The following is a 19,623-nucleotide window of genomic DNA, read 5'->3' as shown; positions in this document are numbered from 1 at the left end:
AAGCAGGTTTACATCACATTTACCAGTTCAGGTTCTGTTGTCACACTTTCATTTAGGCATTTGTAGTTAATAGTTATCTATGATTACATTATTATCTGTACAAACCCTTCTAATCTCATCATACAAGATGCTGTGGTTTTCCTTTACTTGCCTTAAGATATTGTTTCAAATTCTTTGACATCCAGATTATCCTGTACATATAAAGTTACCCGACCTATCATTTCTATCTTTTCTGAACAACATACTTATCTGAACAATGAATTTATTCCCACTTTTCTGGGGTGAATGAGATTTCCAAAATCCCCAAGACATCATATTTTCCTTCTGCTACATATGTTTCCAATTCCTATGTAATCATTTGTAACAATATTAACTACAAATGCCCAAATGATCTTAGCATTTGGGTAAATGCCAATTAACTGCAATCCTCACTGGGCTTACTGCCACCTAACAACTACTTCCTGATTTCCCTCTTCTCTCCCTTTCTCAATTGTGGTGGTATCCTGCACTATAGGCTCACACTTACGATTATACACCTCAAGTGAAAACTGTGCCACCACAGTGGTGGCACACTTTTTTCAGGGGGAGAAGAGTGTGAAGTGGGGCTCTTGTAAAAAAAAAATGAATTTACAAGCTATCTAGTGTGAGGCAACAATGAGAACACCAAAACTGTAATTTAGTCCATGTGAAATATTGATATCTGAATAGCAATAATTACTGCACAAACCGTTGACCTAATTGTATTCAGTGGCTGAATGCCAAGTAAATAATTAAAAGAATTAGGAATAATAAATACAGGGAATATAGAACAGCATTTTCTACAAGCTTAGTTCTTTCTCTGCCAGAAACAAACACCCAGGTTTGAACAAAACATCTGGAATCCATAGTTTAGTTGTAAGGAGAGACTAGAAAAATTGAGGCTCTTTTATTAGTGTCGTGAGGTTAAGAGCAGATCCGATAGAGGTGCTCAAATTATGAAGTGTTTTGATAAGGTAAATAGGGAAAAACAATTTCCACTAGTTGGTGAGTTGATAACTAGAGGGCATAAATTTAAGAACATTACCAAAAGAATGGTGACATTAGGAGAAATCATTAATGCAGGAAGCTGTTAGGACATGAAATATCCCATGAGAAACAGTGGCCGAAGCAGAATCCATAATAGCATTTGAAAGGGAAGTGTATAAATATTTGTAAAAGAAAAATTAAAAAATACGGAGAAAGGGGAGCAAAATGGGATTAAATGGATAGCTCTTTAATTAGGCCAGCAAAACTGTGATGAGTCAAATGGTCTCTTTCTGTGCTGTAAAATAATATGATTTTATAAGGCAGTATTCTAGTCTAGCCAAATACCTGCCTCATCTAAACACATTAAATTTAAATATGTAATTTAACAAAAGTCAAATATAGTTTCTTACTGCCAGCTTAATGTTGGCCAAATAGCATTTTAATAATGGACTCATGTAAAACTCCAATCACTAAAATCTTGAGAGACTGCGCAAGAAAAACATCAGAAATGGCCATAAATTTCAAAATTAAATAAACTCAAGTTTTGGAAAATTGTATTTTGTGTCAAATGGATGCAGGTGAATGCAATTTGGGGAGCATTGTGTTTAACCTTAAAAATCAGTGTGAGACAATGAAAAAATTAAGACTTAAAACAATCTTAGAAACATTTTGTGGAATTCTGCAAGCTATCTTTTGTTTTTTCTTATGTCAAGCTCATCATACCTCTTCGTGTTCATCAAGCCTTCCAGCTCCTTGGATTTCTGAGCGGCTTTCTTCAAAACTTCCTCAGGGATGCTTGCCAGTTTGGCAACGTTCAGGCCGTAACTACAATCTGCAGCTCCCTCCGTCAGCTGATAGAGGAAAGTGATCAATTCAGGTTGCAGTTCATCCAAAGATCCTAGAGGATTAAAAGGGCATGTTTGTAATCAATCCTCTCCTAGGCCAACAGTTAAACCAGATGGTTGGCATTAAAGGGTGAATGGTTCTTATGGTGTCATAAACAGCAGTCTATCTGTAAAATGTACACCATGTATAAGTGTAGGATAAAAAGGTTCAAATCCTCCTCTCCCACACCACCACTATTTATACAGAAGCTTTTTGACTAAGTGTGCAAAGTGTGCACATAGTGTACACATTGCATAATCTAAGTGACCCTCATTCTCGGGTTTCTTCACGGGATGTGTTTATACAAATTTCTTTTTGTGGTACATGACACTTTATGTGTTCAGTGGATCTATTTAGTTACTAAACACAATTTAGCAGTTACATTTATCATATTGACTGGACTTATAAACAGCTGAAAGAGGACAAAAATAGAACTGAAATGAAACTGGAAAGAAACATCTGATCCGAAACAGACCAGGAGTTAGCATCGTCCAACACGTTACACTCGACTTATACTGGTCTCACCAGACTGTGCAGAAATTCTTGGCCAGCATGGTGCCTCAATGTACTTGTCTACACCATTTATAGTTACGGGCAACTCAACAAAAAAATCACAATCCAAAATCAAGGAATTTTTCAGTTGGTTTCCATGAATTAATACAAGCACATTAAAAAGGACCATTCACCCCATCAAACTTATCCCTCAAATACCTTTGATTATAGCTACCAGTTATATTTAATCCTTAATATTTTTACTTCTCTTCCTTATCCAACAGGTTATTCTCGACATTTATTATTTGAGTAAAGAAATTCTTCCTAATATACCAGTTTTAAATTTACTTTTCATTTTTTTAAATGTCTTACTTTTCTGGGTTATTTTGAAATGTTTAGCTTATCTATAATATATAACATCTTCAATGATATATGTTCATTGAATTGAACAAACCAAATAACCATTAAAGGGATGTTTATTTCAAAATAATGAGACAACTTTCTGCAATAAAAAGGTTATATAAAATCCTTTTTTCTTTTCATTACATTCTAATTGTCCTTACTTGCTGCCGAATGGTTTCCTGTGCAGTGTTGGTCAGAAATAATAAATGGAATGAGATGTGCTGTCTGGGCTGCAAGGAGATTAAATAGGTGGGAGATGGAGGTTTATGAAGCTGTTATAAAAGCGGTGTAAACAGCTTAATAGATCATTTCAAAGTGTTTTTATTCTATAGGCGGCCGCAGACAGGTCAGCTGCACTCCAGAGTGTAATTAAACACGGGTATCAGGAACTGCTGGCATCAGAGACATACAAAAATTTGGGACTAGAATTCTTCCATTGGGATACGAGCACTGGTTTTAGTTATTTCAATATGGACAGCTGGTCCCATATATTTGCTGTCTGCGGTTCTCTGCATAAAGTAGAGCCCAGCACGCTTTCAGAGACCGGCTCCTCAGTCCAAGTGTAAAAGAGGGAGTGCGTATGGATGGTGCTCTCCCAAAACAATAAAAGATCCTTCAAGGATCACATATTAATGTGCTCAGTGACCTAATAGGTTAATTCACACCCAGGCAGAGTGCAAAAAGATTGGGGCACGTTTGCAACTAACATTCAGATGGCTACTGGAGCATTATTTTAAACAAATTTGATATAATAATCATTTTCCTTGGAACAGGAAGAGTTACATAGAATATAAAGTTGATTATTTTGTGCATTTTTCTGACATTTTGGCACCTACTGTAATTCTGCCTTTCAAGCCAAAAATAATTTCTGCTGGGGGTACTACAGATATTTTAAATGTAAAATAAATGTAGTTGAACGAACTTCAGTAATTCAAAACACATGGGCTAACATTATCTGTTAAAATAAAAGATATTGCTAACCCATTTCTTCAGCACTTGGATTCCCTCAATTTTTTGATCAACCAGAACGGCATTCACACACTAAGAACGACAGTAGTCATTTCTGGCCTATTTTGTTCTTTTGACCCCCGGGCACCACAAAGTCTGGGGTTCTGCTGCCCCATCCCTCTCACCAGCCTCAAGACCCTCGCAACACCCCCGCTGGCCAGCGGCTACTGAAACTGGTGAGCAGCTGATGGGTGACATTCAAATGAGTTCCGGCAGTTAAAATCTGCGGGGCCTCCAACGAAGACTCCTGCACGGGATTGCGGTCTGCTCGTTCCGGGAGTTAAAATCGGCCTTTTTATTTCGAAACCTGACAATTCCAACAGTGCAGTTACAGGAATGCCCAATAAATTCAGTTAATGTACTCATATCAGAGAACATTCTCCTCTATCTCAAAAAATTCATACGACAATAGCCAGACATGCTTCAAAAGGTTCCTTCGGAGGAAAATTTAAAGTTTTTAAAAGCCACATTTTAGCATCTTATTTGTTATTTATAACTTATTTTGGAACAAACAGTAAATAAAACATCTGTAACTGCGATTCTCAGGAACTATCAGCTCATCTTAAAACTTTAAAAAATTTTCTGCCTCAAGTTTGTGTACATCCAGCAGTGGGAAAAAAATACTGATTCTATCAGACTTCAGTTCTCCTTCCAAATGATTCAACTGATCCCGACAGCCTCCAGAAATGTCTTTGATGCATCTGAGTGGTTCATATTGGCAACTTCCAATCCCAGTGAAGAAAGCTGATTTCTTTTGGGAAACGCTGACAAGTTGATCGAAAAGCTGATAGTTAGCAAGTATGAACCAAGCATTTCCTTTTTGAAGAATCTGTTCAAATCCCCGAGGTGAAGAACTACCGTTAATTTGTGTAAGCCAAGGCTCATCTACATGCTGCCCCTCGGCGACATAATCCAAAAACACGTCAGATTCCACATGTACGATAACAACAACCAGCTCTACCTCACCACTACCTCCCTCGACCCCTCCACTTTGATTTGTCAAGCTGCTTTGTCCAACATCCAATATTGGATAAGCAGAAATTTCCTCCAATGAAATATTGGGAAGGCCGAAGCCATTGTTTTCGGCCCTTGCCACAAACTCCGTTCCACAGCCATCGATTCTACCCTCCTCCCTGGGCACTGTCTGAGGCTGAACCAAACTGTTCGCAAGCTTGGTGTCCTATTTGGCCCTGAGTTGAGCTTCCGATCCGATATCCTCTCCATCGCCAATGCTGCCTACTTTGACCTCCGTGATATCGCCCATCTCCGCCCCTGCCTCAGCTCATCTGCTGCTGAAACCCTCATCCATGCTTTTGTTACCTCCAGAATTGACTATTCTAATGCTCTCCTGGCTGGCCTCCCATCTTCCACCCTCCGTAAACTTGAACTCATCCAATATTTTGCTGCCCGTATTCCAACTCTCACCAAGTCCCATTCACCCATCACCGTGCTCACTGACCTACATTGGCTCGTGGTCCATCAATGCCTCGAATTTCAAATTCTCATCCTCGTGTTCAAATCCCTTCCTGGCCTTGTTCTTCCCGATCTCTGTAATCTCCTCCAGCCCTAAAACCCTTTGAGAACTCTTCATTTCTCCAATTCTGGCTTCTTGTGCATCCCAGATTTCCTTTGCCCCACTATTGGTGACTCTGCCTTCAGCTATCTAGGCCCTAAGCTCTGGAATTCCCTCCCTAAACCTCTCTGCATTTCTACCTCTCTCTCTCCTCCTTAATATCTACCTCTTTGGCCAAGCTTTTGGTCTGTTTTATCCAAAGGATTGTAGTACCAATCATTGACAAGCTAATATTAATGGCAACGCGATTGCAATGCTACATTCCTGCTGATTTTTTACAATTCATAACAATTGTATTGTTAGATGGGCAGCACAAACTCTGCAGTCTGTTTTAGAACTATGACAACAAGCTATTAATCCCTGGATGGCCATCCCTGAATTAGGCCATGAAGCAAATATGTTTTATGCCCAAAGGATGTATTTACTGGAATTAGTCTGACACCATCTCACTCCTATCTCATTATTGTGACTACACAGATGGACTCATTTGTGCAAATAAGTAAGAAACCTATTACTGTCTGTTCCCCTTAATTAACACTGCACTGGCTCTGAGTCCAGGACAAATTAAGCACAGTAGTAACAACACATTCTAGTTTTCTGTGATGCCACTAAAAAGTATGGTGTTTTTGGTTAACTGTGCTTTTATTCTTTCTAAATAGGATGGAATCTGCTATTTATAACAGGCAATTAAACACCAATTTAAAGGAATACTCAAGTTAAGGCTCCTGAAAATTGCATCTTCGAAAATTGCATCTTCGAAAATTTCCGAGTGCAAAAAATGTATTATTTTGTATTTCAGGTCACAAACAGCTCCCCAAGGAATCAGGGAAGTTGTGGCCAAAAGCCTCCTCCTGTATTCATTTACAGAACATTATGATGCTCGAAATGTACGCAGCTACTGACAAACCGCGTTGCGGCACTGGAGCTGCGGATGGATTCATTAAGGAGCATTCGCGATGCTGAGAACGTCGTGGATAGCACGTTTAGTGAGATGGTCACACCGCAGGTAAAGGTTGTACAGGCAGGAAGTAATTGGGTGACCACCAGGCAGAGTAAGAAGAGCAGGCAGGCAGTGCAGGGGTCCCCTGTGGCCGTCCCCCTCTCAAACAAATATACCGCTTTGGATATTGTTGAGGGGGATGACTTATCAGGGGAAGGCAGCAGCAGCCAACTTCCTGGCACCAGGGGTAGCTCTGCTGCACAGGCTGGGAGGAAAAAGAGTGGAAGAGCTATAGTGGTAGGGGATTCTATCGTAAGGGGAACAGACAGGCGTTTCTGTGGCCGTAAACGTGACTCCAGGATGGTTTGTTGCCTCCCTGGTGCCAGGGTCATGGATGTCACTGAGCGGCTACAGGGCATTCTCAAGGGGGAGGGTGAGCAGGCAGAGGTCGTGGTCCACATTGGGACCAATGACATAGGTAGGAAGGGAGATGAGGTCCTGCATCAAGAATTTAGGGAGCTAGGTAGCAGATTAAAGAGCAGGACCTCAAAGGTTGTAATCTCTGGATTACTCCCAGTGCCACGGGCTAGTGAGTATAGAAATAGGAGGATAGAACAGATGAATGCGTGGCTAAAGAGTTGGTGCAGGAGGGAGGGTTTCAGTTTCCTGGATCACTGGGCCTGCTTCTGGGGAAGGTGGGACTTGTACAAGTCGGACGGGTTGCACCTGAACCAGAGCGGGACAAATATCCTTGCGGGGAGGTTTGCTAGCACTGTTGGGGGGGGTTTAAACTAACTTGGCAGGGGGATGGGATACAGAGTGGAGCTACAATAGGGGGTGATGTGCAGCCAAATATAGAGAAAAAAACAAGTCAGCTTGGAAGACAGGGCAAATATATGAGGGCAAGGCTGGGTGGCATCTATTTTAATGCAAGGAGTCTTGCGAATAAGGTGGATGAACTGAAGGTGTTGATAAACACATGGGAGTATGATATTGTTGCTGTCACAGAGACATGGTTGAGGGAGGGGCAAGACTGGCAGCTCAATATTCCGGGGTACAGAATCTTCAGGCGAGACAGAGGGGGAGGTATAAGAGGAGGGGGGGTCGCAATATTAATTAAAGAATCAATTACTGCCATAAGGAGGGATGATATATTAGCAGGTTCCTCTAATGAGGCCATATGGGTGGAGCTTAAAAACAAAAAGGAGGCAAGCACTTTGATGGGAGTGTACTATAGGCCCCCAAACAGTCAGGGGGAGATAGAGGAACAGATATGTAGGCAAATCTCAGAAAATTGTGCAAATAATAGGGTAATAATAGTGGGGGATTTCAACTTCCCCAATATTAACTGGGATACTCAGAGTGTAAAAGGCTTAGAGGGTACAAAATTTTTAACGTGCATCCAGGAGAGCTTTTTGAGCCAGCATGTAGAAAGTCCTACAAGAGAGGGGGCGGTACTGGACCTAATTCTAGGGAATGTGGCCGGCCAAGTGGAAGAAGTGCTAGTAGGTGAGCACTTTGGTGAGAGTGACCATAATTTGGTGAGATTTAAGGTGGTCATGGAAAAGGACAGGGAGGGGCCGGAAATAAAGGTTCTAAATTGGGGGAAGGCCGATTTTAATAGGATAAGGCAGGATCTGGCCAAAATGGACTGGGATCAGCTGCTTGTAGGAAAATCCACATCGGAGCAATGGGAGTCTTTCAGAAGGGAGATTGAGACCATACAATGGCAACATGTTCCCGTAAAGGTCAAGAACTCCAGGGAACCTTGGATGTCAGGGGATATACGAGAATGGATTAGGAAAAAAAGGAGGGCTTTTGGCAGATACAAAAGGCTAAAGACGGAGGAAGCCCTAGAGGAGTACAAAAAGTGCAGGGGGATACTTAAAAAAGAAATTAGGAGATCAAGGAGGGGCCATGAAATAACACTGGCGAGCAAAATAAAGGAAAATCCTAAGATGTTTTATAAGGATATTAAGGGTAAGAGGATGACTAGGGAAAAAATAGGGCCCATTAGGGACAAAAATGGCAATCTGTGTGTGGAGCCGGCAGATGTAGGAGGGGTTTTAAATGAATTTTTTGCATTTGTTTTCACTATGGAGAAGGACGATGTAGACATAGAAATACGGCAGGGGGACTGTGATATACTCGAACATATTAACATCGAGCGGGAGGAGGTATTGGCGGTTTTAGCAGGCCTAAAAATGGATAAATCCCCAGGCCCGGACGAAATGTATCCCAGGCTACTGTGTGAGGCAAAGGAGGAGATTGCGGGGGCTCTGACACATATATTCAGAACCTCTCTGGCCACAGGGGATGTGCCAGAGGACTGGAGAACCGCTAATGTAATACCATTATTCAAGAAGGGGAGTAGGGAAAAACCGGGGAACTACAGGCCAGTGAGCCTAACATCAGTGGTAGGAAAATTATTGGAAAAAATTCTGAAGGACAAAATTAGTCTCCACTTGGAGAAGCAAGGATTAATCAGGGATAGTCAACATGGCTTTGTCAAGGGAAGATCATGTCTGACTAATTTGATTGAATTTTTTGAGGGGGTGACTCGGCGTGTGGATGAGGGTAACGCAGTGGATGTGGCATACATGGATTTCAGTAAGGCCTTCGATAAAGTCCCCCACAGGAGACTGGTCAAGAAAGTACGAGCCCATGGAATCCAGGGTGCCTTGGCACTTTGGATACAAAACTGGCTTAGTGGCAGAAGGCAGAGGGTGATGGTCGAAGGTTGTTTTTGTGACTGGAAGCCTGTGGCCAGTGGGGTACCACAGGGATCGGTGCTGGGTCCCTTGCTGTTTGTGGTCTACATTAATGACTTGGATATGAATGTAAAAGGTATGATCAGTAAGTTCGCTGATGATACAAAGATTGGTAGGGTGGTAAATAGTGAGGAGGATAGCCTCAGTCTGCAGGACGATATAGATGGGTTGGTCAGATGGGCGGAACAGTGGCAAATGGAATTTAACCCGGAAAAGTGTGAGGTGATGCACTTTGGAGGGACTAACAAGGCAAGGGAATACACAATGAATGGGAGGACCCCAGGCAAGACAGAGGGTCAGAGGGATCTTGGTGTGCAAGTTCACAGATCCCTGAAGGCGGGGGAACAGGTAGATAAGGTGGTAAAGAAGGCATATGGGATACTTGCCTTTATTAGCCGAGGCATAGAATATAAGAGCAAGGAGGTTATGATGGAGCTGTATAAAACACTGGTTAGGCCACAGCTGGAGTACTGTGTGCAGTTCTGGTCGCCACACTACAGGAAGGATGTGATCGCTTTGGAGAGGGTGCAGAGGAGATTCACCAGGATGTTACCAGGGCTGGAGCGCTTCAGCTATGAAGAGAGACTGGGAAGATTGGGTTTGTTTTCCTTGGAGCAGAGGAGGCTGAGGGGGGACATGATTGAGGTGTACAAAATTATGAGGTGTACAAAATTATGAGGGGCACAGATAGGATGGATACTAAGGAGCTTTTTCCCTTCGTTGAGGGTTCTATAACAAGGGGACATAGATTCAAGGTAAAAGGCGGGAGGTTTAGAGGGGATTTGAGAAAGAACTTTTTCACCCAGAGGGTGGTTGGAGTCTGGAACTCATTGCCTGAAAGGGTTGTGGAGGCAGGAACCCTCACAACATTCAAGAAGCATTTGGATGAGCACTTGAAATGCCATAGCATACAAGGCTACGGACCAAATGCTGGAATATGGGATTAGAGTAGACAGGGCTGATAGCCGGCGCGGACACGATGGGCCGAAGGGCCTCTATCCGTGCTGTATAACTCTATGACTCTATGATGTTACGGCTGTACTTGGCGCCGAGTCCACACTCCTGAAATGACTTCAATACTAATTGAATAGCTAATTGGGAGTAACTGGATAACTCTTCCAAAGAGCCGGCACAGGCACAATGGGCCGAATGGCTTCCTTCAGTGCTCCATTATTCTAAGATAATACACTGTGCTCATAGTGGGCTGTCCTTTCACACTTTGCACCAGCTGAGCCGATCCTTTACACATCTAATATGATTTTATTTTCCTATCAAGGCATCAATGAGGAGAAAGCATATTTACATTTCACACATTGTGAGAACTGCAAAAAGAATGTCTGTTACAAGGACATTATAGCCGCATATTAATACTATATTAAAAGTCAGTTCTCAAGCTGGAGAAGGATGAACGCCTTCCTGTACTGTGATGTCTTTTTTCAGTTCTGCAGGGCTCAAAATATCTGGAGGCATCAATGAGCTAATAGTTCCAATTATCCTAATAAGTCAGACAGCCATACTCATGAAAAATAAAAACACAAGCAATTTTAGTGCATTAATTTTTCTTTTTTAAAAATCAGAATTTCTTTCGTTTAACTTCAATTCTGTTTCTTCCTTTTAAAAAACTTACTGATGCCATAAACTACTTATATGAAAATGCCAGAGTGCTAAGAAAGATTGGGGCCATTTTAACATTTGACATAAGACCATAAGAGATAGGAGCAGGAGTAGGCCATTCGGCCCCTCGAGCCTGCTCCGCCATTCAATGAGATCATGGCTGATCTGATTTTTACTTCAACTCCACTTTCCCACCTTTTCCCCATATCCTTTGACTCCCTCGCTGATCAAAAATTTGTCCAACTCAGCCTCGAATGTATTCAATGGCTCAGCCTCCACAGCTTTTTTGGGGTAAAGAATTCTAAAGAATCACGACCCTCTGGGAGAAGAAATTCCTCCTCATTTCCGTCTTAAACAGCCGACCCCTTATTCTGAGACTATGCCCCCTAGTTTTAGATTCCCCCATGAGGGGTAACATCCTCTCAGCATCTGCCCTATCGAGTTCCTTCAGAAGCTTATATGTTTCAATAGGTCTCCTCTCATTCTTCGAAACTCCAATGAGTATAGACCCAACCTGTTCAATCTTTCCTCATAAGACAACCCTTCCATACCCGGAATCAACCAAGTGAATCTTCTCTGAACTGCCTCCAATGCAAGTATGTCCTTCCTTATATAAGGGTACCAGAACTGCACGCAGTCTCACCAGCACCCTGTACAGTTGTAGCGTGACTTCCCTACTTCTATACTCCATCCTCCTAGAAATAAAGGCCTCCACCACCCTCCTAACAACAATCAAATTCACCAACTTGCAAACTTACCCTGGTGTCCAGACACATTTACCTACCTTGCGGACCTCCTCAAATGTACATCTTCCGGATGGGGGCCGCCGTAGCTGCAGTCATGACCTGCTCGGAGGACGAACAGCATCACCAGCCTCGCTGGCCTCGCCGTCCACCTCTGACACGTGGAGCTCCACAACACAGTGCTGTGACACATCCACCTGCACAGCAGGAGGGAGGGCAACCGCAGAGAGAGATGCGTCGCAGAAGGCACCACCCTCGCCACAGGGTCTACAGACCGAGGCTCAGCTTCCTGGACCTCTCTGAGCAGCAGTGCACATGGAGGCTCAGAGTCACTCGACATGTAGTCGTGGACATCTGCAGCCTCCTTCATGCCGAGCTGCTCCCGGCTGGCCCGAGCACCATCTTCTTACCTGTCACTGTCAAAGTTACCACTGCCCTCAACAACTTCTCCTCCGCATCCTTCCAGGGTGCCACTGGGGACATCGCCGACATCTCTCAGTCGTCTGCACAAAAGAGCCCTGCAAATACACCTGCACCTACTCTGCAGTGACACAATGGGTGGCATCAGTTGTGGGTCTTCATTGTGATCCTCAGGAAAGGACATTATTGCACAAACCGGACAAGATTTGCAAAGACGTGGCATTAGTGGTGACAATATAATATGTAATGTGAGTTGATCAGAAATTAAATATAAGTAAAAACCATGACAAACCTCAAACACCCTTGTGCATCCCCTTCATGCTCACGACACGTTTGCCTTACGCTTCCTATGGCACATATGTGATGCATGCCCTGTGGCTGCAGCACAGGTAGTGGCAGGTTGAGTGAGACTGACCGTGAAAGAGATGCATGAGAGGGTGAGTATGAGATAGAGCCGTGAGATTGTATGAGGTTTGGGTTGAGTGGTAGTGGCGGGATGAGTACTGGCGAGGTGAGTAAGTGCAGGTAAGATGAGGATAAGCTTTGAGTGGGTGTGAGGAGTGATGTGACAGAGTAGTGTTGGCAGTGCAAAAGGAGATGCGGGGTGGGGGCGGTGATGTGGCAGACGGAGTGTAGGGGAATGAGTAAGTGTACTCACTTTGGCTGACCTACTTAGGTCATTGAAGTGCCTCCTGCACTGTATGCAGGTGGGCGATATGTTGGCGGTGCTGGTGACCTCCTCTGCCACCTCGAGCCAGGTTTTCTTGGTGGCAGAGGCAGGCCGCTTCCTCCCACCCGCCGGGGGGGGGGGGAAAATCTCTGTCCTCCCCCTCCTCCTCACCCCATCCAATAAGACCTGGAGTGAGGCATCATTAAACTGGGAGCAGCCTTCCCCTGGGCTGCTCCATGCTGTAATTTTTCCTATTTTCTGCAGCATCAGTCAGTGGAGCACTGCCCCTTTAAATAGGGCTCCTCCAGCTGACAGCCTATGGTTTGCTGCTCAGCTTTCCAGCGCGAAGCCCGGAAGCAAAGATAAGTGGCTTCAATTAGCCTGCAATTGCGTGCGGAGCACCCCGATTTCACTGGGCGTGTTACCCACATGCCCAGTTGACACCCCGCTGCGAACCTGCCGCCCTCCTAATATAGGGCCCTTTGTGTCCTCATCACAACTTGCTTTTCCACCCATCTTTGTATCATCAGCAAATTTGGCCACAAGACACTCTGTTCCTTCATCCAAGTCATTGATATATATTGTAAATAGTTGAGACCCCAGCATTGAGCCCTGCGGCACCCCACTAGTTACAGACTCTTTGTTTTCTGTTAGTTAGCCAATCCTCTATCCATGCCAGTATATTACCCCCAACACCATGAGCTCCTATCTTGTGCAGTAATCTTTTACGTGGCACCTTATCGAATGTCTTTTGGAAATCCAAACATACTGCATCCATTGGTTCCCCTTTATCCACCCTGCCCGTTACTTCCTCAAAGAACTCCAATAAATTTGTCAGACACGATTTCCCCTTCATAAAACCATGTTGACTCTCCTTAATTATATTATGAGTCTCCAAATGTACTGCTACTACTTCCTTAATAATGGATTCTAGCATTTTCCCAATGACAGATGTTAGGCTAACTGGTCAATAGCTACCTGCTTTCTGTCTCACTCCCTTCTTGAATAGGGGTGTTACGTTTGCAGTTTTCCAATCCACTGGGGCCTTTCCAGAATCTAGTGAATTCTGGAAGATTACAACCAATGCATCCACTATCTCTGTAGCCACTTCCTTTAAGACCCTCAGATGCAAGCCATCAGGTCCAGGGGACTTGTCAGCCTTTAGATCCATTAGTTTACCTAGTACTTTTTCTTAGTGATAGTGATTGTTTTTCGTTCCTCCCTCCCCTTTGCCCCTTGATTTTCTACTATTATTGGTAGATTATTAGTGTCTTCTACTGTGAAGACAGATACAAAATATCTGTTCAATTCCTCTGCCATTTCCTTGTTTTCCATTATTATTTCCCCAGTCTCATCCTCTAAGAGACCAATGTTTACTTTAGCTACCCTCTTCCTTTTTATATACTTGTAGAAGCTTTTACTGTCCGTTTTTATATTTCTTGCTAGTTTACTCTCATAATTTATTTTCTCCCTCTTTATTATTCTTAGTATTCTTTTGCTGGTTTTTAAAGTTTTCCCAATTTTCGGGCTTACCAGTAATCTTTGCCATGTTGTATGCTTTTTCTTTTAACCTGATGCTATCCTTTACTTCCTTAGTTAGTCATGGTTGGTTCACCCTTTTTGTGGAGTCTTTCCTCCTAACAGGGCATATTTTTGTTGCGAGTCATAAAATATCTTTTTAAATGTTTGCCGCTGTTTATCCACAATCATACCATCTAATTAATTCCCCCCTCATTCCTTTATAATTGCCCTTATTTAAGTTTAATACAGTAGTTTCAGACCCAACATCCTCGCTCTCAAACATAAAAGAGGCAAAGCACACCCACTGATCGCCCATTGTCCCCATGCAGATGTTTGGGCCTCATTTGCATCCCATCCATCTGAAAAGATAAGCATGCCAAACCAATGCTCCGATGGAGCTCGCCCGTTGGGAGGGCAGGAAATTAGTTGGCTCCTACGTGACATCCAAGCTTGGTCCTTCTGGCCCCTCAAAAATATAACGAGATGATTTTGGGGTATAATACAATATGGGTCTTAAGTACATCATAGGACCCCTATTTGCATATTAAAAGTAATTTCCCGACCGAAACATGCGGGCACTTCAGCCACCCATCTAATGGTTCCATTCCAAGATAGCAGCGGATGGAGCGCCAGTGTAAATGGGGCAGTAAGTGACCCAATGCCATTTTTAGGCCATTACCATCCTGTTTACATGGGGTGGCTGAAGTTAAAACCAACCCCGTTGTTTCTGTGGCACTCTTTAAAAACAAATTAGCGAGGAGATACTAGAGCAAGGAGCAGAGGATCAATTTTGAAGTAGTCTTTGCAATACTCTAACTGGGCTGAATCAATAAGGAATCGGGTAACTTTTCCTCTATGTAAAGTTAAAGAACAATTCTTTTATTAAACTGTAATTAGTTCACAATAACACTTTAGTAAAATAATTTTTCTTCAACTTTACACTATGAGATTTCAAGAGAGAAGAAATGACTAAAAAATGAAACAAAAAGATTTCTAATAAAAAGAGAACCGATCTGTAATGAAAATCTGTTCTCTTTTGATTAGAAATCCTTTTTGACAGACACCCCAAGTAAACTAATTTTGAATCAGGGACAGGCATTCACCATAATTAAGATAAGCAAATTAATAGTAATGAAGAAAATAATGGCACTAAGGAGTGACAAATCCCCAGGACCAGACGGTTTCCATCCCAGGGTATTAAAGGAAGTAGGTGAGAACACTGCAGAAGCCATAACTATAATCTTCCAAAGTACTCTCGATTCAAGAACCTTTCCTTTAGATTGGAAAATTGCACATGTCACTCTGCTATTTAAGAAAGGTGAGAGAGGGAACCCAGGGAATCATAGACCAGTTAGCTTAACATCTATTGTCAAAGAAATTACTAGTCTATAATTAAGGAAAGAGTGACTGAACACCTTGAACACCAGCTGATCAGAGAGCAAGCATGGATTTGTAACGGGTAGGTCATGCCTGACAAACCTGATTGAATTTTTTGACGAGGTGGCTAAAGTAGTGGACAGGGGAATGTTTATGGATGCTGTGTCTTTTGATGTTGTTTATATGGACTTCCAGAAGGCATTCAATAAAGTCCCTCACTGTTAGCTCAAGTTGAAGTTTATGGAATTGAGGCAAATTATTGACCTGGTTAGGAAAATGGCTGAGCAACAGGAGACAGTAGAGATAATAGGCAGGTACTCAAATTGGCAGGATTTGACTAGTGGTGTCCACAGGGATCTGTGTTGGGGCCTCAACAATTCAGTGTATTTATTAACGACTTAGATGACGAGCATTCCAAGCTTGCTGATCACACAAAGATAGGCAGCATTGTAAGCAGTGTAGATAAAAGCATAAAATTACAGAGAGAGATATTAGTAGATTAAGTGAATGGGCAAAACTGTGGCAAATGGATTTCAATGTAGGCAAGTGTGAAGTCATCTATCCTTTTTTGGTCCAAAGTGGATCAGGAGTACTTTCTAAATGGTGAAGAGCTTGAAACAGTGGAGGACCAAATAGACTTCGGGGTCCATTTACACAGATCATTAAAATGTCATGGACAGGTACAGGAAATAATCAAAAAGGCTAATGGAATGCTGGCCTTTATATCTAGAGGACTAGAATACAAGGGGGTAGAAGTTATGCTACGGCTATGAAAAGCCCTGGTTAGACCACACCTGGAGTACTGTGATCAGTTCTGGGCACTGCACCTTAGGAAGGATACACTGGCCTTGGAGGGAGTGCAGTGTAGATCTACTAGAATGATACCTGGACTCCAAGGGTTAAATTACGAGGAGAGATTACACAAAATAGGGTTGTATTCTCTGGAATTTAGAAGATTAAGGGGTGATTTGATCGAAGCTTTCAAGATATTAAAGGGAACGGATAGGGTAGAGAGAAACTATTTCCCCTGAGCGGATTGTCCACCCGTTATAGAAGCCATTCGATTTTCATCCCTTCACACGACGTGAACATGATTATCATGAGTTTGAATTCATCCACTGCCAGTCACAGCATTTAATGTGTCTATTTTGTAGTGTTTTGATATAACATTTTTTTCTATATGCAGGCCACAAATATAACTAGTTTTTTTACGTGCATTAAAATGACTGCTAATGAAGGAAATTTTAAAAAGGTTTCGAATAAAGACCAATCTTCAATCCGAGGGAATGAAATAAAGCATAATCTCCTTTGGATGCTATGTCGACTTTTATGCCGTTTCTTCCAACTGCACTGTTGGGAAACTGGAACTGGATTTCACTTTTTAATCGCAGGAAACATGGTGGGGCCTGTTGTCATTCCGCATGCATGCTGGCATTAAAACACACCCTAGTGTTGCTTTGGTGTTCAATGGATAACTTGTTCTGTGAACAAGGGATGATTATTAGATGGAAAGATTTCAGCCTGACCATGCTAAACAAGAATGTTTTCTCCTCTTAATGACAACTTGCAGCCATCAGCAAAGGAGTTCATAACACCTGAAAATCAAAACGAACAAGAACTACGGCCCGAACTTCCACAATGCTACCACTGGTCTCTCATAACTCTGGCAGGAAACTCCAGTAGAACTGTTGTAAACAGCCAAAAAACTTTGTTTCCACCACTTCTCTGGGGGTTCCACCAGTTTCAACACATACAAAGGATAGTGCACAGAGGCCATGGAATATTGAAACTATTCCATGAATGAAGGAGATCCCAATAATTCAAAAGCATCAGTCAGGAGCACATTTGAGGTCTCTCGCATGCGTTGAATTCTACATTCACAGTTCACCATCTATATGGGTGATCACTAATAACTCTAGTAATTGCTCAGCAGCCATACAATATGGCTCTTACATCTATCCCAATGAGAGTGGCTGCTATCTTGAAAATTCATCTTGCCGGGCTAGTACATAGTACTAAATTCTGTAAAATGAACAAACTTCAATCAATTTTTAAAAATATTAACTTATCTTTCCGTGCCTCCTCCTTCAGTGTTCCATGTCATACACCTTTCCTGACCAAGAGGATAGGATGAAAACCAAAGCCAATTTATAGTGGTCTGCTAAGAGGCACACAAGTATGGTTCAAGGTGACTGGTTCTCCTATTATCATATTGCTGTTTGTGGGACCTTGCTGTGCGCAAACTGGCTGCTGCTTTTCCTACATTACAACAGTGACTGCACTTCAAAGGTATTTAATTGGTTGTGAAGCGCTTTGTGACATCCTGAGGTCATGATATGCTCTATATAAAAGCAAGTCTTTCTTATGAGATGGTGCACGAAGGGTGTACGCCAAAGGGAGGACAGAAGGGATCCGTGAATCATCCCTCACCCTCCAGTAGGGAGTTTGTGTCTGATCGTTGATAATCCCTATGTGCCATAGAATGGACTATGTACTCTGTTCATTTGTATCCTGAATTCTTAAGATCTACTTGTGTTTTTTTAAAAATTCATCTCGGGATGTGTGCGTCGCTGGAAAGGCCAGCATTCATTGCCCATCCCTTTGTTAAATCAATTGATTACATGTGCAATCTAAGTGGTGTTACTGAATATATCCGAGACTGTCCTGTGGAACAGTTTGGTCAAACCATGAATAGGTTTCAGATAACAAAGGCTGACCTGGTCTGTTCACAGTGAAATAACTATTGCCTGAGGTAAAACATGTGCTTTGCCAATCTTCCAAAAGGTGGAAATGATGAGTACTATGGTGAGACGAGGCTAATTAAGTCAGAAAGCTAGTATATATTGCAGAGTATACGTGACTGAATAAAGTAGTAAATACTGAATTTTAACTTATTCTGTAACGCTTCCTGTAACATGTAATTGTAAACAATTTTACAACACCAAGTTATAGTCCAACGATTTTATTTTTAATCCCACAAGCTTTCGGGGGCTTTCCCCTTCCTCAGGCGGTGCACACCGCCTGAGGAAGGGGAAAGCCCCCGAAAGCTTGTGGGATTAAAAATAAAATCGTTGGACTATAACTTGGTGCTGTAAAATTGTTTACAATTGTTAACCCCAGTCCATCACCGGCATCTCCACATCATGTAACATGTAAAGCAACAAAGCACACCACACTATACCTGTTAACGAGCTCAGTTAACTTTTTTCGTCAGCCTTTTTACCAGCGGAGATTTGAGGCCTCCAGCCAAGCAGAAACAGGGCGGTAGCACCCCAAAAGGGGTGGGGAATGACTTAACCACCAACGGTGTGAGCTCTATCTTAACAAGAGCCTTTTGCTGGGCGGCCGAAGAGCCCGCCTGAATCAGACAGTAGCACTTCTAATATGTAAATTGGGATCTTAAGTCGTCGTGGAAATGTTTCTTTAAGAGGGTGAAGAATGTGCTCTTGCCCAGCGTGGGCAAGGAGGAAAAGGGAGTGATGTGCAGAGTTTTTTTTTTATTCGTTCATGGGATGTGGGCGTCGCTGGCGACGCCAGCATTTATTGCCCATCCCTAATTGCCCTCGAGAAGGTGGTGGTGAGCCGCCTTCTTGAACCGCTGCAGTCCGTGTGGTGACGGTTCTCCCACAGTGCTGTTAGGAAGGGAGTTCCAGGATTTTGACCCAGCGACAATGAAGGACCGGCGATATATTTCCAAGTCGGGATGGTGTGTGACTTGGAGGGGAACGTGCAGGTGGTGTTGTTCCCATGTGCCTGCTGCTCTTGTCCTTCTAGGTGGTAGAGGTCACGGGTTTGGGAGGTGCTGTTGTAGAAGCCTTGGCGAGTTGCTGCAGTGCATCCTGTGGATGGTACACACCGCAGCCACAGTGCGCCGGTGGTGAAGGGAGTGAATTTTTCGGGTGGTGGATGGGGTGCCAATCAAGTGGGCTGCTTTATCTTGGATGGTGTCGAGCTTCTTGAGTGTTGTTGGAGCTGCACTCATCCAAGCAATTGGAGAGTATTCCATCACACTCCTGACTTGTGCCTTATAGATGGTGGAAAGAAGTGTTACACTGCCTGCCCTGTGGCACTGTTCTGGAGTCCCGGGTGCGGGGAGGTGGCAGTGAGGGAGCTGACAGTCAGTACCAGTCTCTCCATGTGGCACAAACGATAATTTCTTTTTATTGGTTCATGGGATGTGGGCGTCGCTGGCGAGGCCAGCA

At 43.1% G+C, this 19,623-nt stretch overlaps 1 protein-coding gene across 1 annotated transcript in view; it reads right to left on the bottom strand.

Annotated features, from left to right (window-relative positions):
• msh3 (mutS homolog 3 (E. coli)) overlaps positions 1–19,623 on the bottom strand; it is a 292,863-nt gene that overhangs the window by 17,263 nt on the left and 255,977 nt on the right. The window contains exon 23 of the mRNA XM_067982781.1: positions 1,729–1,903. Coding sequence (XP_067838882.1) covers positions 1,729–1,903 — 175 coding nt within the window. The remainder of the gene's footprint in view (positions 1–1,728; positions 1,904–19,623) is intronic.

The sequence above is a fragment of the Heptranchias perlo genome, chromosome 4 (assembly GCF_035084215.1).
Source record: "Heptranchias perlo isolate sHepPer1 chromosome 4, sHepPer1.hap1, whole genome shotgun sequence".
NCBI classification, from domain to species: Eukaryota; Metazoa; Chordata; class Chondrichthyes; order Hexanchiformes; family Hexanchidae; genus Heptranchias; species Heptranchias perlo.
Note: the sequence above shows the minus strand (reverse complement) of the source record. Positions and strands in the feature narration are given on the sequence as shown.